The sequence below is a fragment of the Neovison vison genome, chromosome 13 (genome assembly GCF_020171115.1).
Source record: "Neovison vison isolate M4711 chromosome 13, ASM_NN_V1, whole genome shotgun sequence".
NCBI classification, from domain to species: domain Eukaryota; kingdom Metazoa; phylum Chordata; class Mammalia; order Carnivora; family Mustelidae; genus Neogale; species Neogale vison.
The window spans coordinates 40255336-40276737 of NC_058103.1; the positions used below are offsets into that span (position 1 = coordinate 40255336).

Sequence of the window (21402 nt, forward strand, 5' to 3'; positions counted from 1 at the left end):
TGAAATGGTCTGTATATATATCTGTGAAGTCCATCTGGTCCGTTGTATTATTCAAAACCATTGTTTCCTTATTGATTTTATGCTTTGATGATCTGTCCATTGATGTAAGTGGGGTGTTAAATTCCCCTACTATTATTTTGTTATTATCAGTTAGTTCCTTTATATTTGTTTTTAGTTGTTTTATGTACTTGGGTCTTCCTATGTTGGGAGCATAAATATTTACAATTGTTATATCTTGTTGGATTGTCCCCTTTATTATTACATAGTACCCTTCTTTGCCTCTTAAAATGTCTATAGTACCCAAATCAATATATACATTTAATACAATCCCTATAAAAATACCAAGAGCATTTTTCACAGAGATAGAACAAACAATCCTAAAATTTGTGTGGAACCACAAAAGACCCTGAATAGCCAAACCAATCTTGAAAAAGAAAAGCAAAGCTGGAGGCATCACAATTCTGGACTTTAAGTTATATTACAAAGCTGTAGTCATCAAAACAGTGTAGTATTGGCACAAAAAAAAGACACACAGGGCGCCTGGGTGGCTCAGTGGGTTAAGCCGCTGCCTTCGGCTCAGGTCATGATCTCAGGGTCCTGGGATCGAGTCCCACATCGGGTTCTCTGCTCAGCAGGGAGCCTGCTTCCCTCTCTCTCTCTCTGCCTGCCTCTCCATCTACTTGTGATTTCTGTCTGTCAAATAAATAAATAAAATCTTAAAAAAAAAAAAAAAAGACACACAGATCAGTGGAACAGAATAGAAAACCCAGAAATGAACCCAAAATTATATGGTCAATTAATCTTCAATAAAGTGGGAGAGAATACCCAATGGGAAGACAGTCTCTTCAACAAATGTGTTGGGAAAACTGGATATCTACATGCAATATAATGAAAGCCACTTTCTTACACAATACACAAAAATAAATTCAAAATAAATTAAAGACCTAAACAAGAAAGGTGAAATGATAAAGATCCTAGAAGAGAATATAGGGCATTAATTTCTTTGACATCAGCCATAGCAACTTCTTTCTAGATAGGTTTCCCGAGATGAGGAAAAGAAAAGCAAAAATAAACTATCGGGACCCCGTTAAAATGAATAGCTTCTGCACAGCCAAACGAAACAACCAACAAAACTAAAAGATAATCTACTGGATGGGAGAAGATATTTGCAAATGATATATCTGATAAAGGATTAGTATCCAAAATTTATAAGGAATTTATAAAACTCAACACCCCGTAAATGAAAAATGTAATTAAAAGAGGGCAAATAGACATTTTTCTAAAGAAGACATATAGACAACCAACAGACACATGAAAATATGCTCAAAATGACTTATTATCAGGGAAATGCAAATCAAAACCATACTGAGATATCTCCTCACACCTGTCAGAATGGTTATAATCAACAACACAAGAAACAACAAGTGTTGGCGAGGATGGAGAGAAAAGGGAATCCTCTTGCAATGTGGGTGGGAATGCAAATTGGTGTAGCTACTCTAGAAAACACTGGTATGGAGGGGCCTCAAAAAGTTAAAAATAGAACTATCCTATGATCCAGCAATCACACTACTAAGTATTTACCTAAAGAATACAAAAGCAGTAATTCAAAGGCATACATGCACCCTAATGTTTATGGCAGGATTAGGTACAATCATCAAATTATGGAAACAGCCCAAGTGTCCACTGATTGATGAATGGACAAAGAGGATGTGTGTATGTATATATACATATTTACATATTCATATATATACACAATGGAATATTAGTCATAAAAAAGAAAGAAATCTTGCCATTTTCAATGACATGGATGGAGCTAGACAGATTCATGCAAAGCGAAATATGTTAGTCAAAGAAAGACAAATACCATATGATTTTACTCATGTGTGGAATTTAAGAAACAAAACAAACAAGCAAGGAAAAAACAAGGGAGAGAGAGAAGTAAAGCAAGAAACAGGTTCTTAACTATAGAGAACAAACTGATGGTTATTACCAGAAGGGAAGTGGGTGGGGGAATTCGTTAAATAGGCAATGGGGATGAAGGAGTACACTTGTTATAATGAGTACCAGGTGATGCATGGAAATGTTGAATCACTATATTGTACACCTGAAACTACTATTAAACTATATGTTAGTGAACTGGAATTTAAATAAAAGCTTAAATAAATAAAAGCTAAACCAAAGAATCAGTTACTATGCTAAAAATAGTTGAATAAATAATGTTAAAAATGTCAAAAAAGTAAATTCCAAGAAACTAAAAGAAGGAAATAATAAAGGGGGGGAATTATTGAAAAAGAAACCAAATAAATTAACCACTTGATAAAAACAAAATATGGTTCTTTGAAGAGATTAATACAATAGACAAAGATTTAGCAAGACTTATCAAACATAAAAGGGAAAAGCAAAAATCAACAAATTTAGGTATAAAAAAGATGAAAAAGGGCGTCTGGGTGGCTTAGTGTGTTAAACCTCTGCCTTCAGCTCAGGTCGTGATCCCGGGGTCCTGGGATCCAGCCCCGCATCGGGCTCTGTGCTCAGCAGGGAGCCTGCTTCCCCCCCACTCTCTGCCTGCCTTTCTGCCTACTTGTGATTTCTCTCTCTGTCAAATAAATAAATATAATCTTTAAAAAAAAGATGAAAATAACACAAATACAGTGCAGATTAAAAAAAATTTATGAGCATATTATGATAGTAATACACACATATGTACATATGTATTTATGTACAGATAGTATACATACATATAAATTTTAAATTTATATAAAAATTTATATAAAAAAGGACAAATTTATAGAAAAATTTAACTTCTCAATATTGACTTTTGGAGAAATAGAAAACATGATTAGATTTATAGCCATTAAATAATCTGAATAAGTAGTTTAAAATCTATTTTCAAAAAATATTGATCCCAGATTGTTTTAGAGATAAGGTCTAATTATCCAGGTGCCTGAGTGCCTCAGTGGCGTTTGCCTCCCACTCAGGTCATGATCCCAGGGCTCTGCTGGGCTCTGCATTGGGCTCTCTGCTCAGTGGGGTTTTCTGCTTCTCCCTCTCCCTCTCCCTTCTGTTTGTGTGTGCTCTCTCTCTCTCAAATAAATTTTTTAAAAAAATCTTAAAAAAAAATGATCTAATTATCCTTCAAGGAACACATGAGTTTTTTCCTATATAAGCTAATTCATAGACTCGCAAGAGAGAGCTCCCAATTAATTTTATGAGGCAACATCAGCCTTGATGAACTTAAAAGAATAGCATAAGAAGATAATTACAGGATAATTTTACTTAATTCCATAAATACAGATATACTATATGAAACCTTAGCAAATTGAATTCAGCAAAGTGTAAAATATGACTACATAGTATTCAGTTTAGGTTTAATGATGGTTTAACACTAAAGCAGATTAAAGAGAAAACTATATTGCCAATTAGTCAAAATCCTATGACTGATATCCACTTTATGATAAAAACAGGTAGTAAACTGAATTAGAAAGGAACTACTTTAAAATGTTGAAGGTTATCTACCCATAACCTATAGCAAACGCATATTTAATAGTGACAATTTCAAAGTGTTTTTTGAAGTCTGTTACCTACTATCTGCTTCTATTCAACACTTTAGTAAAAGTCCTAGTCAACACACTAAGAGAATTAAAGGAAATAAAAAACACAAGGATTGGAAAGAAATGAGTCATTACTGCAGATAATATGATGGTCTACAGAGAAAATCCAACAAAATTTACAGTCCATTAGAACTAAAAAGAGAGTTCAGCAAAGTTCCTGGAGAAAGAGTAACATGCAAAAATCAGAATTCCTATACTTCAGCAACAAACAATTAGAAACATGTAAACAAATGTTGTTCAAAATAGCTATTAAAGGGCGCCTGGGTGGTTTAGTGGGTAAAGCCGCTGCCTTCAGCTCAGGTCCTGATCTCAGAGTCCTGGGATCGAGTCCCGCATCTGGCTCTCTGCTCAGCAGGGAGCCTGCTTCCCTCTCTCTCTCTCTCTCTCTCTCTCTGCCTCTCCGTCTACTTGTGATTTCTCTCTGTCAAATAAATAAATAAAATCTTTAAAAAAAAACAAAACAAAACAAAAAAGCTATTAAAACAATGGAATAAATCAAACCAAAGATTACTAAAACCTTTAAGAGAAATCTATAAATTTTATTGGAGAACAGATTAAATGTAGCGATGGATATTCATGATCATGAAGGGGAAACCTCAATACTACATATATTAGGGGAGACTGCTTATTGTTATGTCCTGGTTTGACTAGCTCTCTCTGATGTGGCACTACTGGCTCTCTCAGCCCCTCTACTCTTCTACTAGGAGCAGAGTGACTTCACTGATAAACTGATAAAGATTAAACTGAGCATATTTAACTCCTGTCTTGGGAAGGAACATATTGCTAAAGAATGCCCTTTCTTCCTCCTGCTGAAGCTCTCCTCCTCTGTGGAAAGAATTCAGTTAAGTATTTCCTGTTACTGGGTGATCATGATTGCTATTTCTGGGATCTTTTAGCAGGCCTCTTTGGCTTTCTCATGAAGCTAAGTAAAATATTTTCCCCTCTCCATCTGCCACTGTTTTATCTGTCAATTTGTTCAGATGTTAGGTGAGTCAAGGTGCTGCTCATTTGATCCTCCAAAACCTCCAACAGGAAAAATAGCAGGTTTCTCCCAAAATTAATTTATATATTCCATGCAATTCCAAATAAAATGTGGAATTTTATGTGACAGCAAGACTGTCACATAACCTCAATTTCCTAAAACTCACAGCAGTTGTAAAGGGCCAAGAACAGCTGAGACAGTGAAGAGAGAAAAGAGGAGGAGGAATGGAAGGAAAATTAGAGGTGCTTTGTCTACCAGACACCAAAACTTAATATAAAACTTTAATAATTAACCAGTATAATATTGATACAGGGATTGACAATAATCCAATGAATACAATGTGGAACGCTAAAACAGATCCTCTTATATATTTTCACCAGTTGAAAGAGGACAGTAATCAATAAATTGTGCTTGGATAACTGTCTATACATATGGAAATAGATAAATCCCACATATAAAAATAGATTATATACAACTATAAACTGAATTAACTGATTAATTATAAAAGTAACATACTCACTGGATTGCCATAAACTGTAAGCTCTCTGAGAGAAGAGATACCATCAAGTTTTTCCAGTTCTGCCATATCCTATTCAAAAGTTAATCAATAAATTACTATTTGGGTAGATCTAATATTTTTAAATATTATACTACTGTTTTGAAGTAGTCATATGTAAGTGCTGGATTACAGCTAACTCATGATTGAATTCTCCAAAGTGAGCTTGAGTGACAAATTCTGTATTTTTGATTAAGGACAAATCTATGTACTATTAGTTCCAAATGCATGATTGGTAAAGATGATATTCTAACAGGGAAAACAGGCCATATCGTAGCACTTGCAGGAAAAGACTAAATTCTTCTCTGAAAAGTTATGGTCTAGGGCTAAGATTGTATTTGGTTAATTCTCTAGAGGATTGACCCAGAAGTATGAAAAAAGATGATAAATCCAGTCTAAATAATTTTACTTTATTTATTTATTTGAGAGAGAGAGAGGGAACACAAGCAGGGTGAGTGGAAGAGGGAGAAGCAGACTTCCCGCTGAGCACGGAGCCCAACGCGGGCCCAGGTCCCTGGGATCATGACCTGAGCCCAAGGCAGATGCTTAAAGACTGAGCCACCCATGCACTCCTAGTCTAAATAATTTTAAACACAACATTAACCATAAAGAAATATGTAATATTGAGTGGACTACATCCTGATATATTTTCTGGGAGTATATATAGTTGAAAAACTATTTTTCTATTTGAATAACTTGTCTTCACTACTGGGTGGTTATTTATTATAACCTATTTAACATGAATGAAAGTTTGCAAATACATTTTAACTTTTGCAAAATTATTTTAAAAAATGTTATTTCTGACAAAATTTAGGTGACAAGCCCAACTGTAGTTTGCTGCTAGTTTATAGTGATAAAATAAAGTTATTGATATGCTCCTATTCTTATTTGGAATGACAAGTAGATATAGCCAGTTCACCTAGCAACTATAAAAAAAACTTAGACCTATTTGAGATAATTTGGAAGTGGAATTTGATTAAAATGGCTGATCTTTACAATTTTGATCTTAGAGGTGTCATAATGGAGGACTTCAGAAAAGCTCTGATAGTCAGTTACCTGTCTTATCTTTATGCATTTGACCCACAGGTGGTTCCTGTCTGTGGAATCAAAGCCTGACTAGAAAGTATAAAAGTGTGAAAAGTCTTTTCTCAATTATTTCCTCAAATTAAACAGAGTTTGGCAGTGTTCACTAGTGAAGTATTTCTAATTAAAATGTTTGTTTCTCATGGGAGATGTTAATATGAGAAACAGTGTTAAATTTGTAGAGGATAATGCTGGTATAAAGAGACATCAAAAAAATGAGTATGTTAAGATTTTTTTTTCACAGTGTAGTGTTGGACTTACTCTGTACCAGCTAAATATGGCAAATTTCCAGGAATTTTGTGAGATGGTGTTTTAACTTGAAATTGGCGATGGTGGAAGAAATTATACCATGGAAATTAGCAAATGCTATTTATTAGGACTTTTTTTCCCTGCAGAGCAAGCCCTTGAACATTAACCAACACACCAATAGTTGTTATCTTTCGAGTCCATTTTCAGGATAAGCACTTATGGCAATCATGGTAATAGTTAGGCTTAGATTGGGGCCTTTCATTTAGGGCAAGAAATTGCAGTGGAGTATTTCCTGGAGTCCTTTCCAGCCTCAGGTGATTACTGAGCTGTTTGAAAGTAGACACAGTTGTTTGATGCCAGATAGGGGAATCATTTAGACACAGGAATCAAATAGGACTGTAAAGTTGAATTAAATAACTCACCTTTCAGTTGTGTTTCTGGGATTCTATCTGCAAAGACAGGACTATAGGCAACAATTTTCCAAATCTACATTATGGGTCATGATGGCTAAGTGAAAAGCTTCACACTGGAATCTGTTATCAAGGATATGCATTTATGAAAGATTTTAAAATAGGTTAATGCAGGGCTGCACATATCTTCATTTGAAGTATTATCTTCCTAATTTTTCTGTGCCTTTTCCCTCCTATTCTAGAGGTCTTTATCAACCTAAGTGTTATAATCTGATTGCCAATTTGTGGAAATTAATGCTGGTGTCAGCCTACCCATATTGGTACGAATCAAGAGAAAAAAAAATCTCTTCCAAAAAGAAAATCTGAAAAGAGAGTTAAGAATTTTGAAGAACATATTATTTTCAGTAAAATTAGACAGAATCTCCAATTCAACTTCTTACTCCTCTCAGTTAATGTTTTCCAGTTAAACGTATTGTTATATTAAGGTACTATAATGTTGTTAGAATAATTTTGATGGTATAATGATCAATCTAAATTCAAGGAAAAATACTATTTCAAGGATAAAAATAAACCATGGAGGGGTGATCATTAAACAATCAATACCCCTTCATTCCATGATGTATGTATAATTTCCCATGATTTATCATATAGGTTGTCTATTAACTGTATTAAATTTTTATAAAAAATAACCTCAACTAGGCATTAACCTGCTTAAGTTGCTGGGGAGTAAGTTGTTACAACAGTGAATCTGCCATTCCTTCTCTTCCTTTAGTGGATTAGAAGGGTAGGGAGGTGGGGCAAGGACACTTGGGAAGAGCAAGTTACCTGGTTTAATCTCTCTGTAATTATGATGGCAAATAGCTGTGCTGTCAAATAGACCAATGATACTCACTAGGAAAAAGGTCCTTAATATATGAATTATTTTTAGCAGGATCTCCCTGGTTAAGGAGTGCTTATAGTAAGTAAACCTACAACTACAGAATTTTCAGACATGGCTCCCTATAAAATATCACATAAGCTCAAGTATAAAATGGGAGGCATTTCATAAGTGAAACACTTTCTTTTTCTATGGGATCAATCACACAAAATCTCACTTGGAGATCTTATATTTTAATCTAAGCTAGAGAGTATATAGAAAGAAAGGACCTGAGAAGCCGCAGGCATGTCCCAGACCCTGTGTATCCTTGAAATTCTAGTAAAAGTTGATACTGGGTAAGATCTCCTATGCATGTTAAATCTGATATGACAATCTTTTGTATCAGCTTAGTTGCTATCACTGGAAAGATTTTCCATAGGATTACAATTTTCCCAGTTTAGATCTCCTCTGGATAAAGCTTTGTAAGAGTCATTGCCAGTTTGGAAGTCTTTTCTCAGATGAAAGTTGTTTGAATCTTGATAAATTAGTTGTATGCTATTTTTCTTGTATGTCTATTTCCTAGTTGCTGTGTAGGACAGTGCTCATGGTGTCCTTCTAGCCTTTAACAGGCTTTTATATCACTCCAGAAGGGGCTTCCTAAACTCTAGCAAGTAGAGCCACAAATACTGATTGCATAATGAATTTTGATTGCATAGTTATATAATCAATATTGGTTGCATAATTATATTCTGATACAAATGTGGACAAGATATAATTGGTTCCTGCTCTTGGGTGGAAGTCCACATTTCATTTTGTCTTTGAGATTGTCTTAGAGGTGTGGGGAGGAGTAGTGAAATTGGTAAGAGGAGGGCTAACAGATCATCATCAAAACACTGAGAGAAGTGTTAGGGCTGTGTAAGGTTATATATACCTTCAATCCTCTTATCTGTAGACTATGTCAGGAGAGTTTGGGCAGGACCAGTTGGGACAGCGCCTAAAGGAAATAGGTTGAATTCTGAGCAGGTAAAACTAAAATAAGGGAGGCCCTGAGTGGTAGAGTTGGAATATTAAAGCCAAGTCAAGGTCCATTATCAAGAACTGATTCAGGGGGCCCGGGTGGCTCAGTGGGTTAAGCCTCTGCCTTCAGCTCAGGTCATGATCTCAGGGTCTTGGGATTGAGCCCTGCATTGAGCTCTCTGTTTGGTAGGGAGCCTGCTTCCCCCTCTCTCTACCTCTATGCCTACTTGTAATCTCTCACTCTCTGTCAAATATATAAATAAAATCTTAAAAAAAAAAAAAAAGAACCAATTGAAATGTCAGGCAGACCAAGGACAAATGCCAAGTTTAAAGAGCCAGAAGAGGGGCAACTGGGTGGTAAGGTGAGTTAAACCTTTTCTTTTGGCTCAGGTCATGGTCTCAGGGTCCCTCAGGGTCCTCAGGGTCCTGGGATTGAGCCCTGCATCGGACTCTCTGCTCAGCAGGGAGCCTGCTTCCTCCTCTCTCTCTCTCTGCCTGCCTCTCTGCCTGCTTGTGATCTCTGTCAAATAAATAAATAAAATCTTAAAAAAAAAAAAAGAGCCAGAGGAAATCTGGGAATGAGATACAGAAATATCTTGGGCATAAACAATGAGTTCTGGTACACTGAAAAGAAATTTTAAAAATTTAAAAATAAAAAAAAGAAAAAGAAAAAGAAATATCTTGGGCTGAGAGCAGTCCGGAACAAGAGAGATCTCTTAGAGAAGACTGCTGAGAAGAGCTTAGAACATTTAGTGCTAACTTTTTTTTTAGCAGGTGGATGCATGTGGGTTGGTTGGTTTAAAAAGTCCAGAACACAGTGGACATCTTCGCATCACAGACTATTTATATGCTCCTGCTTCACAGAGTATTCACATGGCATATAAATAAATTAACGTGCTAGCAAAATTTTCATTGGTGTGTTTGGAACCTTTATGTTCAGAGGAGTTAAGTCTTGTAAATCTCATAACAAACAAAATAATGTTACCTGGATTTTATTATATCCTAGGAAGAGTTTCTCTAGTTTTACCAAAGGTTGTAATTTGCTCAGCTCTCGTAGTCTATTTTCCTCCAGGTGAAGTGCCAACAGAGAGCTTGGTTTGGCAAAGGCACTATCATTAAATGCTCTGATGCGGTTATGGTCCACTACCAATTCCTGAAGGACTGCTAAATTGTCAAGCCCTTCAATTTGACTGATTTCATTCCCTGGAGAAACACAAGTCATGATAGGTCAGGTGAACCCAAACCTTCTGAATAAAAGGCTACCTATCTTACTGATAAGTAATCTTACTGATAAGTAATCATTTTTTATAAAATGATTTTTTAAATAGTAAAATATTAAAAAGAACATATTTTCAAGGAGAAATAAAAATGTATTTATAGGACAGTACCCTCATCATCAAATAATATTTGGTGAAATTTCTCCTTTATGTTTGAAAGATCAAGGTGTAATGTATACAATGTATGTAATTGATCCAATCTATCAGTTCAGTAATGGAGGGTTAAAATAGTTGATACTGACAAAAGTAGGTGTATAAAAGTGCTGCAGAAGATATACTTCTTAAGTACATTGATTATTTTAATAGGTATTTAAATAGGTACATTTAAATATTTATTAATATAAATGAATTGTGTTTTAAGTTGGAAGAATATACCTTAACATATTTCTCCACATATTTCTCAACATATTTTTGCGCAATCACATTAAAAAATTAAAAATGAATTAAGCATTCATTACATTCTTTGAAATCTCAATCCTTTATAACCTATGATTTCTCTCTACTGTAGCAATCAATCGCTTTGTAAGTATTAATGATAATGTTAATTAATAAGAAGAGGACCCTTGAGTTGGCAAAATGCTTTTATATGTGTTTTCTACTAGAGTCTCAAGATAGGACAGGGAAAAATTATCATTTTTAACAATCAGAAAACTGAGTTAATTTAAGTTACTTGCACAAAGATATAAAAGTGGCAACACCAGGCCTATCCTAGACCTTTACATTTTAAGCTTAGTGTTGCTTCTCCTATACCATACTGTATTTCATTGACTATTCATCCTTCTTGTTTGTTATGGGCTGAATTGTGATTGCCCCCCTCCCCCAATTCATATGTTGAAGTCTTAGCCCCTAGTACCTCAGAATGTGGCTGTATTTGGGGACAGGGTCTTTAAAGAGGTAGCTATGGTTAACTGAGGTCTTTGGGGGTGAGCTCTAATCCAATATGACTGGTGTCCTTATAAGAAGATATTAGGACACAGGTAACATGTAGAGGGAAGATCATATGAAGACACAGAGGCCATCTAATAAACCAAAAAGAGAGGGCCTCAGAACCAACCCTGCTGACATCTTGATCTTGGCCTTCTAGCTTCTAGAACTGTGAGGAAATACATATGTTGTTTGAGCCATCCAACTGGTGGTACTTTGTTATGGCAGCCCTAGAAAACTAATATATGACTGAATGTGCGATCCTGTGATCTTGAAATTCGTCTCCTTGAAATGTAACATATTTCATCGAATTTAAGACTACAAAAATTGTTAAGCTATGTCAGTATTCTATGTATACTAAGAAAGAAAAACAATTGGTTAGGTAAACTATGACATGCTATCAATTAATACATAGCCAGATTTCAGGTATGTTTAAAAAAAATAAGCAGCAGATATCTCCGAATTGGTAAACTATAGTAAATTTAACTTATTTTGTTCTATTCTTATGGAGTAGTTTAAACATCACAACCTTCAATAAAGTTGCTCACAGAAATAAATCACAGACTTTCAAACTTTACCAGTGCCTTGCTTATAAATGAAAAGAGTTTTTTCAAGTCAGACTCAGAAAAGTGTCTCAGTTATGTTAATATATTACTTTCATGAAATTATGTGCTTAGACCATCACTTTTAATATTTTAAAGCCAGTCGTATAAAAATCATACATAAAAGTTTCAAGTGCTGAATATTGTCTGCCATAGCATATTTTCAGCTGCTACTCATTTAAGAATGTTCATTAAACTTATTATTTATTTATTATAAATTTATATTACTTATTATATTTAAGAAAGAAAACTCCCAAACAACTATGTTGAATGTGATTTCGGGACTCTTACATCTTTTTTTCTTCCTTCCCCTTTTCATTCATTCTTTCTTTCTTTCTTTCTTTCAGATTTTGTTTATTTGACAGAGAAAGAGAGAGCACTCTAGCATAGGGAGCAGGAGAGGGAGAAGCAGGCTCCTCACTGGGCGGGAGCCCCATTTGGGGCTTGATCCCAGGACTCTGGGATCATGACCTAAGCCCAAGGCAGATGTTTAACTGACTTAGCCAACCAGTCACCCCCTACATTTCTTTAACTACAAGTGTTTACCATTGTTTGAAAAACTCTCACTTACTTAACTAAAGAGTTAAATTCTAGATAAATTTGACCCCTAACCCTTAAGATTCTAACTTGTCCCTACAGCTTCTTGGACCCTGGCATGGCTTCATCACTGCTTACATTTGTCTACTTTCCTACAGCTTTTGCCTTCTTGCCCCTTTAGATCACAGAATTGTTTCTTCCTATTTAGTCTTTAACCTAACTCACCTATTTATAAACCTCCAAATATGTTCATAACCTAGCCATGTTCTGACTTCTTACCTTCTTTTTTAGGGACAAGCGTCTTGAGTGTGCAACCTCTGTCTGCTGCCTTTACTGCCTATCCAACCACTTCCCTCTACATTGTTTTCACTTTGAGTTTTTCTCTTCCCACATTTCCAAATCTGATCCTCTGACAGTTACCATATGTGGTCTTCTTTTCGTTGAATCCAGGTTTCTTGAAAAAAATCCAACATTTTTTTTAAAGGTCTCATTCTTCCCATCATTTGGGTGGCTTCATTGGTTAAGCATCTTTCTTGGCTAGGTCATGATCCCGGGGTACTGGGATCCAGCCCCACACTGGGCCCCCTACTCAGTGGGGAGCCTGCTTCGCCCTCTCCCTCTGCTGTCCCCCTACCCCTGCTTGTGTGTGCGTTCTCTCTCCCACTGTCAAATAAGTAAATAAAATCCTTGAGGAAAAAATTAAATGCAGTTTGGAGTCACCTTTTACTCACCCTTCCCACTTACACCACTCTAGCCCAGACCCTTTCTGTCATTTGTTGTATAGAAAATGCATGTGCTTTGAAGTCACACAGAACTATGTTTGACTCTGCACTATACCATTCACTGGTGCAAAGTCAGGCAAATTATTTAACGCTACTGAGATTTAATTTCATTTTTTGTAAAATGCGTATAAAATTATTTAGCATGTTGAGTTGCTGTGAAGGTTGAATGAGATCATCCTTGTAGCAAATACTTGCCAAATGACTCAATAAATGATAGTTATAATTGTCAGAGTCAACTGCCTCATTCCCTGCATGAGACAGCTCCATTCTGATTTGCCATGCTAGCCACGGCAAGAGAACACACCCCCCTTTTTTGTTATTATATTTAAATAGACTGTCCAGGACTAGCTTGTCTGCTTTTTTTGGTATGTCACTTATCTTTTAAAAGATCTGCAATTGTTGTGCTTAATTTCTTATTCTTTTAAGGCTTAATCTCTTGTGTTTTTGAGGCAACTCACAGCACATTTGATAGGCAAAAATATGCATTAACTTTTTAAAAAATATGATCTAGAAAAGCCTGTCTTTCAGAAAAAAGTTATCATACTCAGATAAACTATACAAATATCTTCCCATATGTCTCAATGATGGGTCTTCCCACCTTTCTTCTATGTCATTAAATAATTATTGTTAGACTAATGTTCCAAATTGTTTTTTCCCCTTCCACTTTTCTAAAGATTTACAATTCCTACCCATTTTCCATTGCATAACGAGCATTCTACATCCAACTGATCATGTGTAGAGGCTCTGTAACTCTCTCAGAGATGTGCATACTCTATTTTTATCAGGTTGGTCCCTTTTAAAATGTTGGCCAATAGACACTACAGTCATACTCTTGTGACTCTTCTCCTCCCCACTACTTGCAAAACTATTGGGGTCATGCTCACCCTCAATCTAAATTTTATCAATCATTCAACAAGTCCTCTAGTGTTTCAATTTCTCTTTTCTCTAAACTTCTATTGCACTTAAGTTAGTAACAAATAGTTACTCAGAACTAATTTCTTTTTCTTTCAGTATTATCTTCACAGGTAGATCTTAAACTACTTTAGAACAAGGACCTCAACTATATGTAATTGCAAAAATATAGGGTTTCTGTGTATTTCTTAGTACTTAGCCCAATTCTGGGTTTCATAAGTACTTGTGAATTACTGACTTGCTACCTTCCATAGGCTTTTTAAATTAACATAATGTAAAGTAAATTATGATATAATACCATATATAACCCCAGACCACTGCATTTTCTAGGGCTAGAAATAAAATATTCTGTAGCCCTAGAATATTGCATTTATATTATTTATGTAAATAACCCATTTGTTATTACTAAAATATTTCCTGTTTTAAATAAATGTTAATGCTGATACTTGTTTATTAAAATAGTATTATCAAATAAACTTTTAATAATAAAGACTATCAGAGAAAGATAATTATCATATGATCTCTCTGATATGAGGAATTTGAGAGGCAGGGCGGGGGGTTTGGTGGGTAGGGAAGGAAAAAATGAAACAAGATGGCATCAGGAGGGAGACAAACCATAAGAGACACTTACTCTCACAAAACAAACTGAGGATTGCTGGGGGAGGGGACATGGAGAGGGTGGTTGAGTTATTGACATTGGGGAGGGTTTGTGATATGGTAAGTGCTGTGAAATGTTAAGCCTGATGATTCACAGTCATGTACTGTTGGGGCAAATAATACATTATATGTTTAAAAACATAATTAATAAAAAATTGTCAAAAAATAATAATAAAGACTTACACATTGACAGTGTTGCTACTCACCCTGTAGAAAGAGGAATTTTAAATTTCTTAGTCTGTTAAGCTGTAGCTGAATTAAATTACAAATTCCATTGTAGCCCAAATGAAGCACTTCTAAACTGTGCATTATTGGAGGCAAATTTTCACTGCTCATTGTATCTCTGAAATACACACATAAATAAGTTCAAGCCCATAAATTTAATTTCAAATGAGCTGTATCATAAAAAATCTGATTATTTACTTACTACAAGTTGAAGTTTAAAAAAATAATTTACTAGCAAACCAGAATTTAACTATAATGTTATCTTTTTTGTATTTTATATATAATAATCACTTTTTTAGTCTTTAAAAACATTTTTATGTGGTAAAGAACAAAGTACAGAAAGAGTTGTTTGAAATGAAAGGCAAGTGCCAGCACAATCATTCTAGAAAAAGAAAAAAAGAGCATCCAGATTGGAAAAGAATGAGTAAAATGATCTTTATTTTTGGATGACATTATTTTGTATTTTAAAAAATCCTAAGGAATTCACCGAAAAACTTACTTCACTAAAAATGAGTTCAGCAAGATTAATATATAAAAATTAGCTGAATGTCTCCACACCATCAATAAACTGAGAATGAAAGTAAGAAATCTACTCAATAGTATAAAAAAGAACAAAATGCTTGAGAAAAATTAACAAAAATAGTGTAAAATATATACACAGAAAACTATAAAACACTGCTGAGATAAATGAATGATTATGTAAGTGGAGAAACGATTATGTAAGTTAATGGAATAGAAGATTCAGTATTAATAAAATAACAATTCTCCCCAAATTGATCAATTGATTCAATGAAGTCTCCATCAAACGCCCAGCAGGATTCCCCCCCACACCCCAAAATTTCCTAATTTATAAAGGAAATGTAAAGAACTTAGAATATTCAAAATAATCATTAAAAAGAAAAAAAGTTGGGAGGGTTTATAATCTCTGATTTAAAAACTTTTAAGTGGCAGTAATCAAACTAATCTGGTACTGGCAAAAGGGTAGACAGATAAATAGAATATAATTAAGAGTCCAGGAATAAACTTTTACATTTGTGATCAATTGATTTTCAGTAAATGTACCATGGCAATTCAGCAAGGGAAAAAGATAGGATGCTGGGACAAATAGATATCCACATGCAAAAAGACTAATTTAGAGCTGACATTTTACCTCATAATATACACAGAAATTAACTCAGAATGGATCTTAAGCCTAAATGTAAGAGAAAAAACATAAAACTTTTTGAATAAAACATGAGAAAATCTTTGTGACGTTAGGTTAGGCAAAGAGTTGTTAGGTAGAACACCAAAGTCACAATCTGTAAGAGAAAAAATTGATAAACTTAATAAAAATTAAAATTCCTTTTAAATGACAGCATTTAAGAAAATGAAAAGATAAGTCATTGAGAGAAAATGCTTATAAATCAGGAGATACCTCTTCAAATTCACTAGAATGGTTGTAATAAAAAATATAAACAGTAAGTATTGATGAGGATGGGGAGAAATTAGAATCCTCATAAACTCTTACTAATAATGTAGAATGGTACAACCACTTTGAAAAACAGTTTGGTAGTTTCTTAAAAAGTTAAACATGAAAATACCATATGACCCAGAATTTCACTCCTAGGTTTCTACCCAACAGAAATGAAAACACAAGTGCTTGCAAACACGTCTACACAAATGTTTATAGAAGCATTTTCAATTCTAGCCCCCATGGGGAAGCAATCCAAATGTCCATCAGCTGGTGAAGGGGTAAATGTGAATGTGGCATATCCATCCAACAGAGTACCTAACATATTCAGCAATAGAAAGGAATGAATCACTAAAAGATGCTGTAACATAGATGAACCTCAGAAACATGCCAAATGTAAGAAGTCAGATACAAAAGACCACATACTATATGATTCTCTTCATAGCAAATGTATAGAAAACACAAATCTGTGGAAAGGGTATTAGTGGTTTCTTGGGAGCTAGAGCTGGAAAAGGGAACTGACCACAGATGGACATGATAGATCTTTTTGATGTGTGGCAAAAATGTTCTAAAAGTGTATTGTGGTAATAGTTGTACAGCTATAAATTGGGAAAATTATATACACCTAAAATGAGTAAATATGCTATGTAAATTGTACTTCAGTAAAGTGGTTGCAAAATATTAATAGTCCCAATGTAAAGGATATGTATAAATGAAATATAGTAGCTTTAATCAAACTAGCCTCAAACTAGAAACAACCCATTATTAATAACTTATTATTATCAACAATAAGTAGATAAATAATTTGTCACATAATCTATAACGGTATACTACTCAGCAGTAAAATGAAATGAATTACTGACACTTGCAAAAACATAGATGAATCTCAAAAAAATTATGCTGAATGAAAGAAGCCAGACACAAAAGACTCCTTGCTATATGATTGCAATCGTAAGAAATTCTAGAACAGGACAAAATGATAGTGATAGAAACCAACTCACTGGTTGTTTCTAGGGGTCAGGGTGTGGGGGAGGGGACTACATTAGATGTAAGGTAGGTTTTGGGGATGGGAATGGTTTGTACCTTGATTGTAGTAATGGTTATATGACCGAATACATTTGTCAGAATTCATTAAACTGTACACTTAAATTGGCGAATTTTATTATACATAAATTATACTTTGGGAAAGGTGGATGAAAACACAACTCTTCCCTGGGATAACTGGAATAAAAGTATCCCGTGTTGGAGATAATATATATCTCTTTGTGTTCTACCAAAAATGTGTTGGAAGGTGGGAGGTATGTCCTCATCTTCTTTATAAAGTATCTTTTCCATTGGTGCTGGGGCATTAAATAACTACATAAATAATTTAGGAACACAAAGAAAATAAATGTTAAAAGAAACCTAAGTCCATGCTACTGGGTAAGGAGTTCTTTAGTGAGGTGACGAAAACACTTTAGGATAGGATAACTTTGTGTGTATCCTAAAATAATCACTGAATCATACACATAAAGGGTGAGATTACTGTATGTGAATTGTATCTTAATTAAAAAAAATTAAACATACAAGATCTCATTTTCTTTTTTTTTTACAACATGCATATGAAATGGAGGAAGCAGGAGAAAAGCAATGACAAAGGACTATTTTGAGTATCTTTTCATTTGTGACATTTATTTTGGCATGTAGCTATTAAATAAGTATGAAAGAGAAATGTATACTACCACTATTGCTAATGCAACTAACTGCTTTTTAAACTCCCAATCAAATTTTTTTGTAATTGTGAAAAAAGAATAGTAACCTGTTTGTTTTTGAAGTTCCTTGTTGTCCGTAGCCACTTGAAGGCACTTTCTGATAGAGTAGCTGTCTGTTGGTCAAGTGAGTCTGAGGTTTTACTCTGGGCACGATGGATTCAATATGATTATAATTGAGGCATAAGACCTATAGAAAGAACACCTTATTCATCAGATATTTAAATATGAAAACTGCTGTATATATATTTTTAGTTTGAGATTATCAACATCCTAAAAACTGTTAAGATGGTATAAATAAAACTTGATCTATACAACATACTTTAAGAATATATCAATGTTAAAATGACATAAATTTCTATATCCCAAAAGGTTTGGTCTGAGGCTTTGAATGTGTTTTTTATAATCTGACTTGCTGGGAAATAACAAGATTTCAATTAAAATAATGGAGACCCTAGAAAGCTGCTCAATAGTGTCAATCTATTTTCCTAACTTTTTCAAGCCTGATATGAATGAAATAACTGTTTAGTTGGAGAGATCACCTATGTTTGCCTATGTTTAAAAGGCCTTTGAAGATAGCTCAGCCAAAGAGGACAGGAGGGACAGGAGGCAAAAGGCTGTTTTGAGAACCTCAGTATCCTCCAATTTCATTCCATACCCACCTCACTATAGAGGCACACCTTCCATCCCACCACCTTACTGCAAAGTAAGAGTTACTGCTTACAATACAATCATATAAAACTGAGCAATCCAAAAAATAATTTTGGAAAGTAATACTGTTTCTTGCTTGGTGAAAAAAAATTTTTTAGGAAAATTTAAAAAATCTATTTAAATCTCATTGATTTTGATTTATGTTTCTCTTCTTTCATAACATAAAAATACATTTTAATCCAAAGTAAAGAAGATTACAACTTGCATTAAAAACCTTGAAAAAAAAAATCTGTGAATGACTCACCTTCACATTAGGCAGATAGATTAATCCACTGAATGAGGTAAGATTATTGTTTTGCAGATTCACATTACATACATTTCTAAATTGATCAACTGGAATCAAATCCACAGTTCTGAATTTAGATAAACACAGTCATAATTTTAATAGGAGAATTATGTAGGTGAATCATTCATGTACAATCCCAAAAACATTTTGAAAATAACTCATATGACAAATGCTATGAAAAAGAATTGCCTTAGTGTAAAATGTATGGGTCAAATAATTGGATAAATGTGTATTTTTGTTGGACACATAGGTAAGAAAATGACATAGAATTTGTTTGCTTTAAAAATGTCCATTACCACATAAACATAGCCCGATCATGAAAGAAACTTTTTAAACAAACATCTCCAATTTCTTTATAAGGTTACATACATGTTCATGAACTTGATGTTGTAAATCACAAGATTTTTCAGGTTATATGCTTCAGAGAATATATGTGAAACATGTTATTTCTGAAATACCAGGAGGAGGTTAGGGATGGGAAAGGAAAGAGGAAAGAAGGCAGGTGAGGTCTTTGAAAAGAGTTTTCTGTGCAATCTCCTGAAAATCTTTACGGCATTCCACCTTGTAAGGATGCTTTGGTAATTAAAAAGAATGCTTGATTCCTAGTCCAGAGCTTTACAACTGTTCCACCTTCCTTTGTGCCATGATAGAGAAGAGTATAAAGCTAAATTACCTTGCCTTAACCACTTCTTCTTTTTTTTTTTTTGCCTTAACCACTTCTTTAAACAAATCCTAAACCCTGTAGTTATCCTTATGACTTACTTTTATCCATTAGTAAGTCATTCGTTCAATGTATTTGATTAGTTATTTCCAAGTACAGACAATGTGTTTGGAAAGGCTACAACAAATATGAAAACAAACCATCTCTGCCCTCATGAAACGACATCCATAAAAATTAAAATAAAAAAAGAAAGTAGATATAATATAGTTAGATGTAGTGGCATTTTAGAGAAAGAAAAACGGATCTGGGGAAGTCTGGAGTCACTTCACAGTGGAGAAAGACCTTAGAATGACCCTTGGAGAATTTATAGGCGTTTGTCAGGCACATTAGAAAGAGAGTTTCAGGTAGTGGAACAAGTACAAGGAAGGTAGAAACAGAATCACAGCACCTTTAATCACAAGGTAATCTTAATCTTAATCACAGATTAAGAAATTAGAATATTCTAGAACTTCTGGAGTATAAAGAGTAATGGACGGTAAAGGTAAGGATTATAAGAAATAAAAATAAGTAATTAAAGAGTCTAACCCTAACCCTAACCCATACAAAGAAATTTTACATTTTATTCTGTAGACAGTGGAAAGCCACTGAACAAGGTTGAGACGGGAAGTGATCTGATAAAACTTGCATCTTAGAAGGCAGTATGGATAATAAATGGATTTGCAGGGAAGGTTATGAAACACACAAAAAACAAAACTATCACCAAGAGAGTTTCTAAAATACTTCATTTCCCAATGTAGGCCAGTGGTAGTGGCTGTGGAAATAAGAGGGGAATTATGAGACATACTTAACAATATGGACTCTGTAGAACGTGGTGATCAATTACAAGTGGAGGACAAAGTAGAGAGAAATGACCCTTAGATTTTTAGGTTGGGCAACAACAGCAGATGGATATTATCTTCTCCATGCTATATCTAAAGAGCAACTGAATATTCAAGTAAAGAGCTCAGGTTTGGGCTAAATTTAAAGAGCCATCATATAAATTAAAACTATGGCTAAAGAGATCTGTCTGTGAAGAGTGCAGAATAAGAGAGGAGAGAAAAGAATTTATTTACCAGGAAGACAGTGAGAAGAATAGCATCAGAGAAATGGTGGCAGGAAAAGCCAGACTATACTGAGTTAGAGTAATATGATGACATTTTATTTTTTAAGATTTATTGATTTATTTTAGAGAGAGGAGAGAGAGAAAGCAGGGGGAGGGAGAAGGAGAAGGAGGGAGAAAAGCAATATCTGCATTGAGCGTGGAGATACAGGGCTCCATCTCAAGACCCAGAGAATATGATGACATTTTAAATCATAATGTGTGATAATGCATTTCAAAGAGTGGTGAAATTAGCATGAGATTTTGAAGCAGGAAAGATGATTTTCTGAATTACTGGTTATATCTGGATAAGATGTGCATTAAATTATAAAACTTAGAAAATGATATTACATATTTAGCTATAGTATCAAAAGCATATAATAAAATGATTATACCTGATGGATGATGAAGTCCAATTTAGTTCTTGCATTTGGGTGAAGTTTGAGTGTCCATGTCGTTCTGCAATCATATCAGAAGTAAGTCTGCCACCAAACAAATCTTTTGCACATTCAGTCTCTGGTGGTTCCTATATATAAGGACATTTAGAAAGTGATGCCTTCTCTTGCAGATGACTAAATGACATAAAGGAGACTGAAAGGTGCAGAGAAGATGGCAGATCAGCTAGGGAGGAGCAACCCTGTGGTGCGTTCCCTGGCATATATTGTGATTTATAATAAATATATATTTAGTCTTTATCCACTGTGCATGGCCTAGTCATAAGGTTAGGC

The 21402-nt window shown here is 34.4% G+C and overlaps 1 protein-coding gene across 1 annotated transcript in view; it reads right to left on the minus strand.

Annotated features, from left to right (window-relative positions):
• The window catches only part of LRRC9 (leucine rich repeat containing 9), a 104722-nt gene that overhangs the window by 10744 nt on the left and 72576 nt on the right, over nt 1–21402 (minus strand). Inside the window, exons 23-28 of the mRNA XM_044230062.1 lie at nt 21070–21200; nt 18834–18942; nt 17929–18068; nt 14662–14798; nt 9750–9967; nt 5114–5182 (exon numbers count right to left, since the gene is read on the minus strand). Of these exons, the coding sequence (XP_044085997.1) occupies nt 5114–5182; nt 9750–9967; nt 14662–14798; nt 17929–18068; nt 18834–18942; nt 21070–21200 (804 nt within the window). The remainder of the gene's footprint in view (nt 1–5113; nt 5183–9749; nt 9968–14661; nt 14799–17928; nt 18069–18833; nt 18943–21069; nt 21201–21402) is intronic.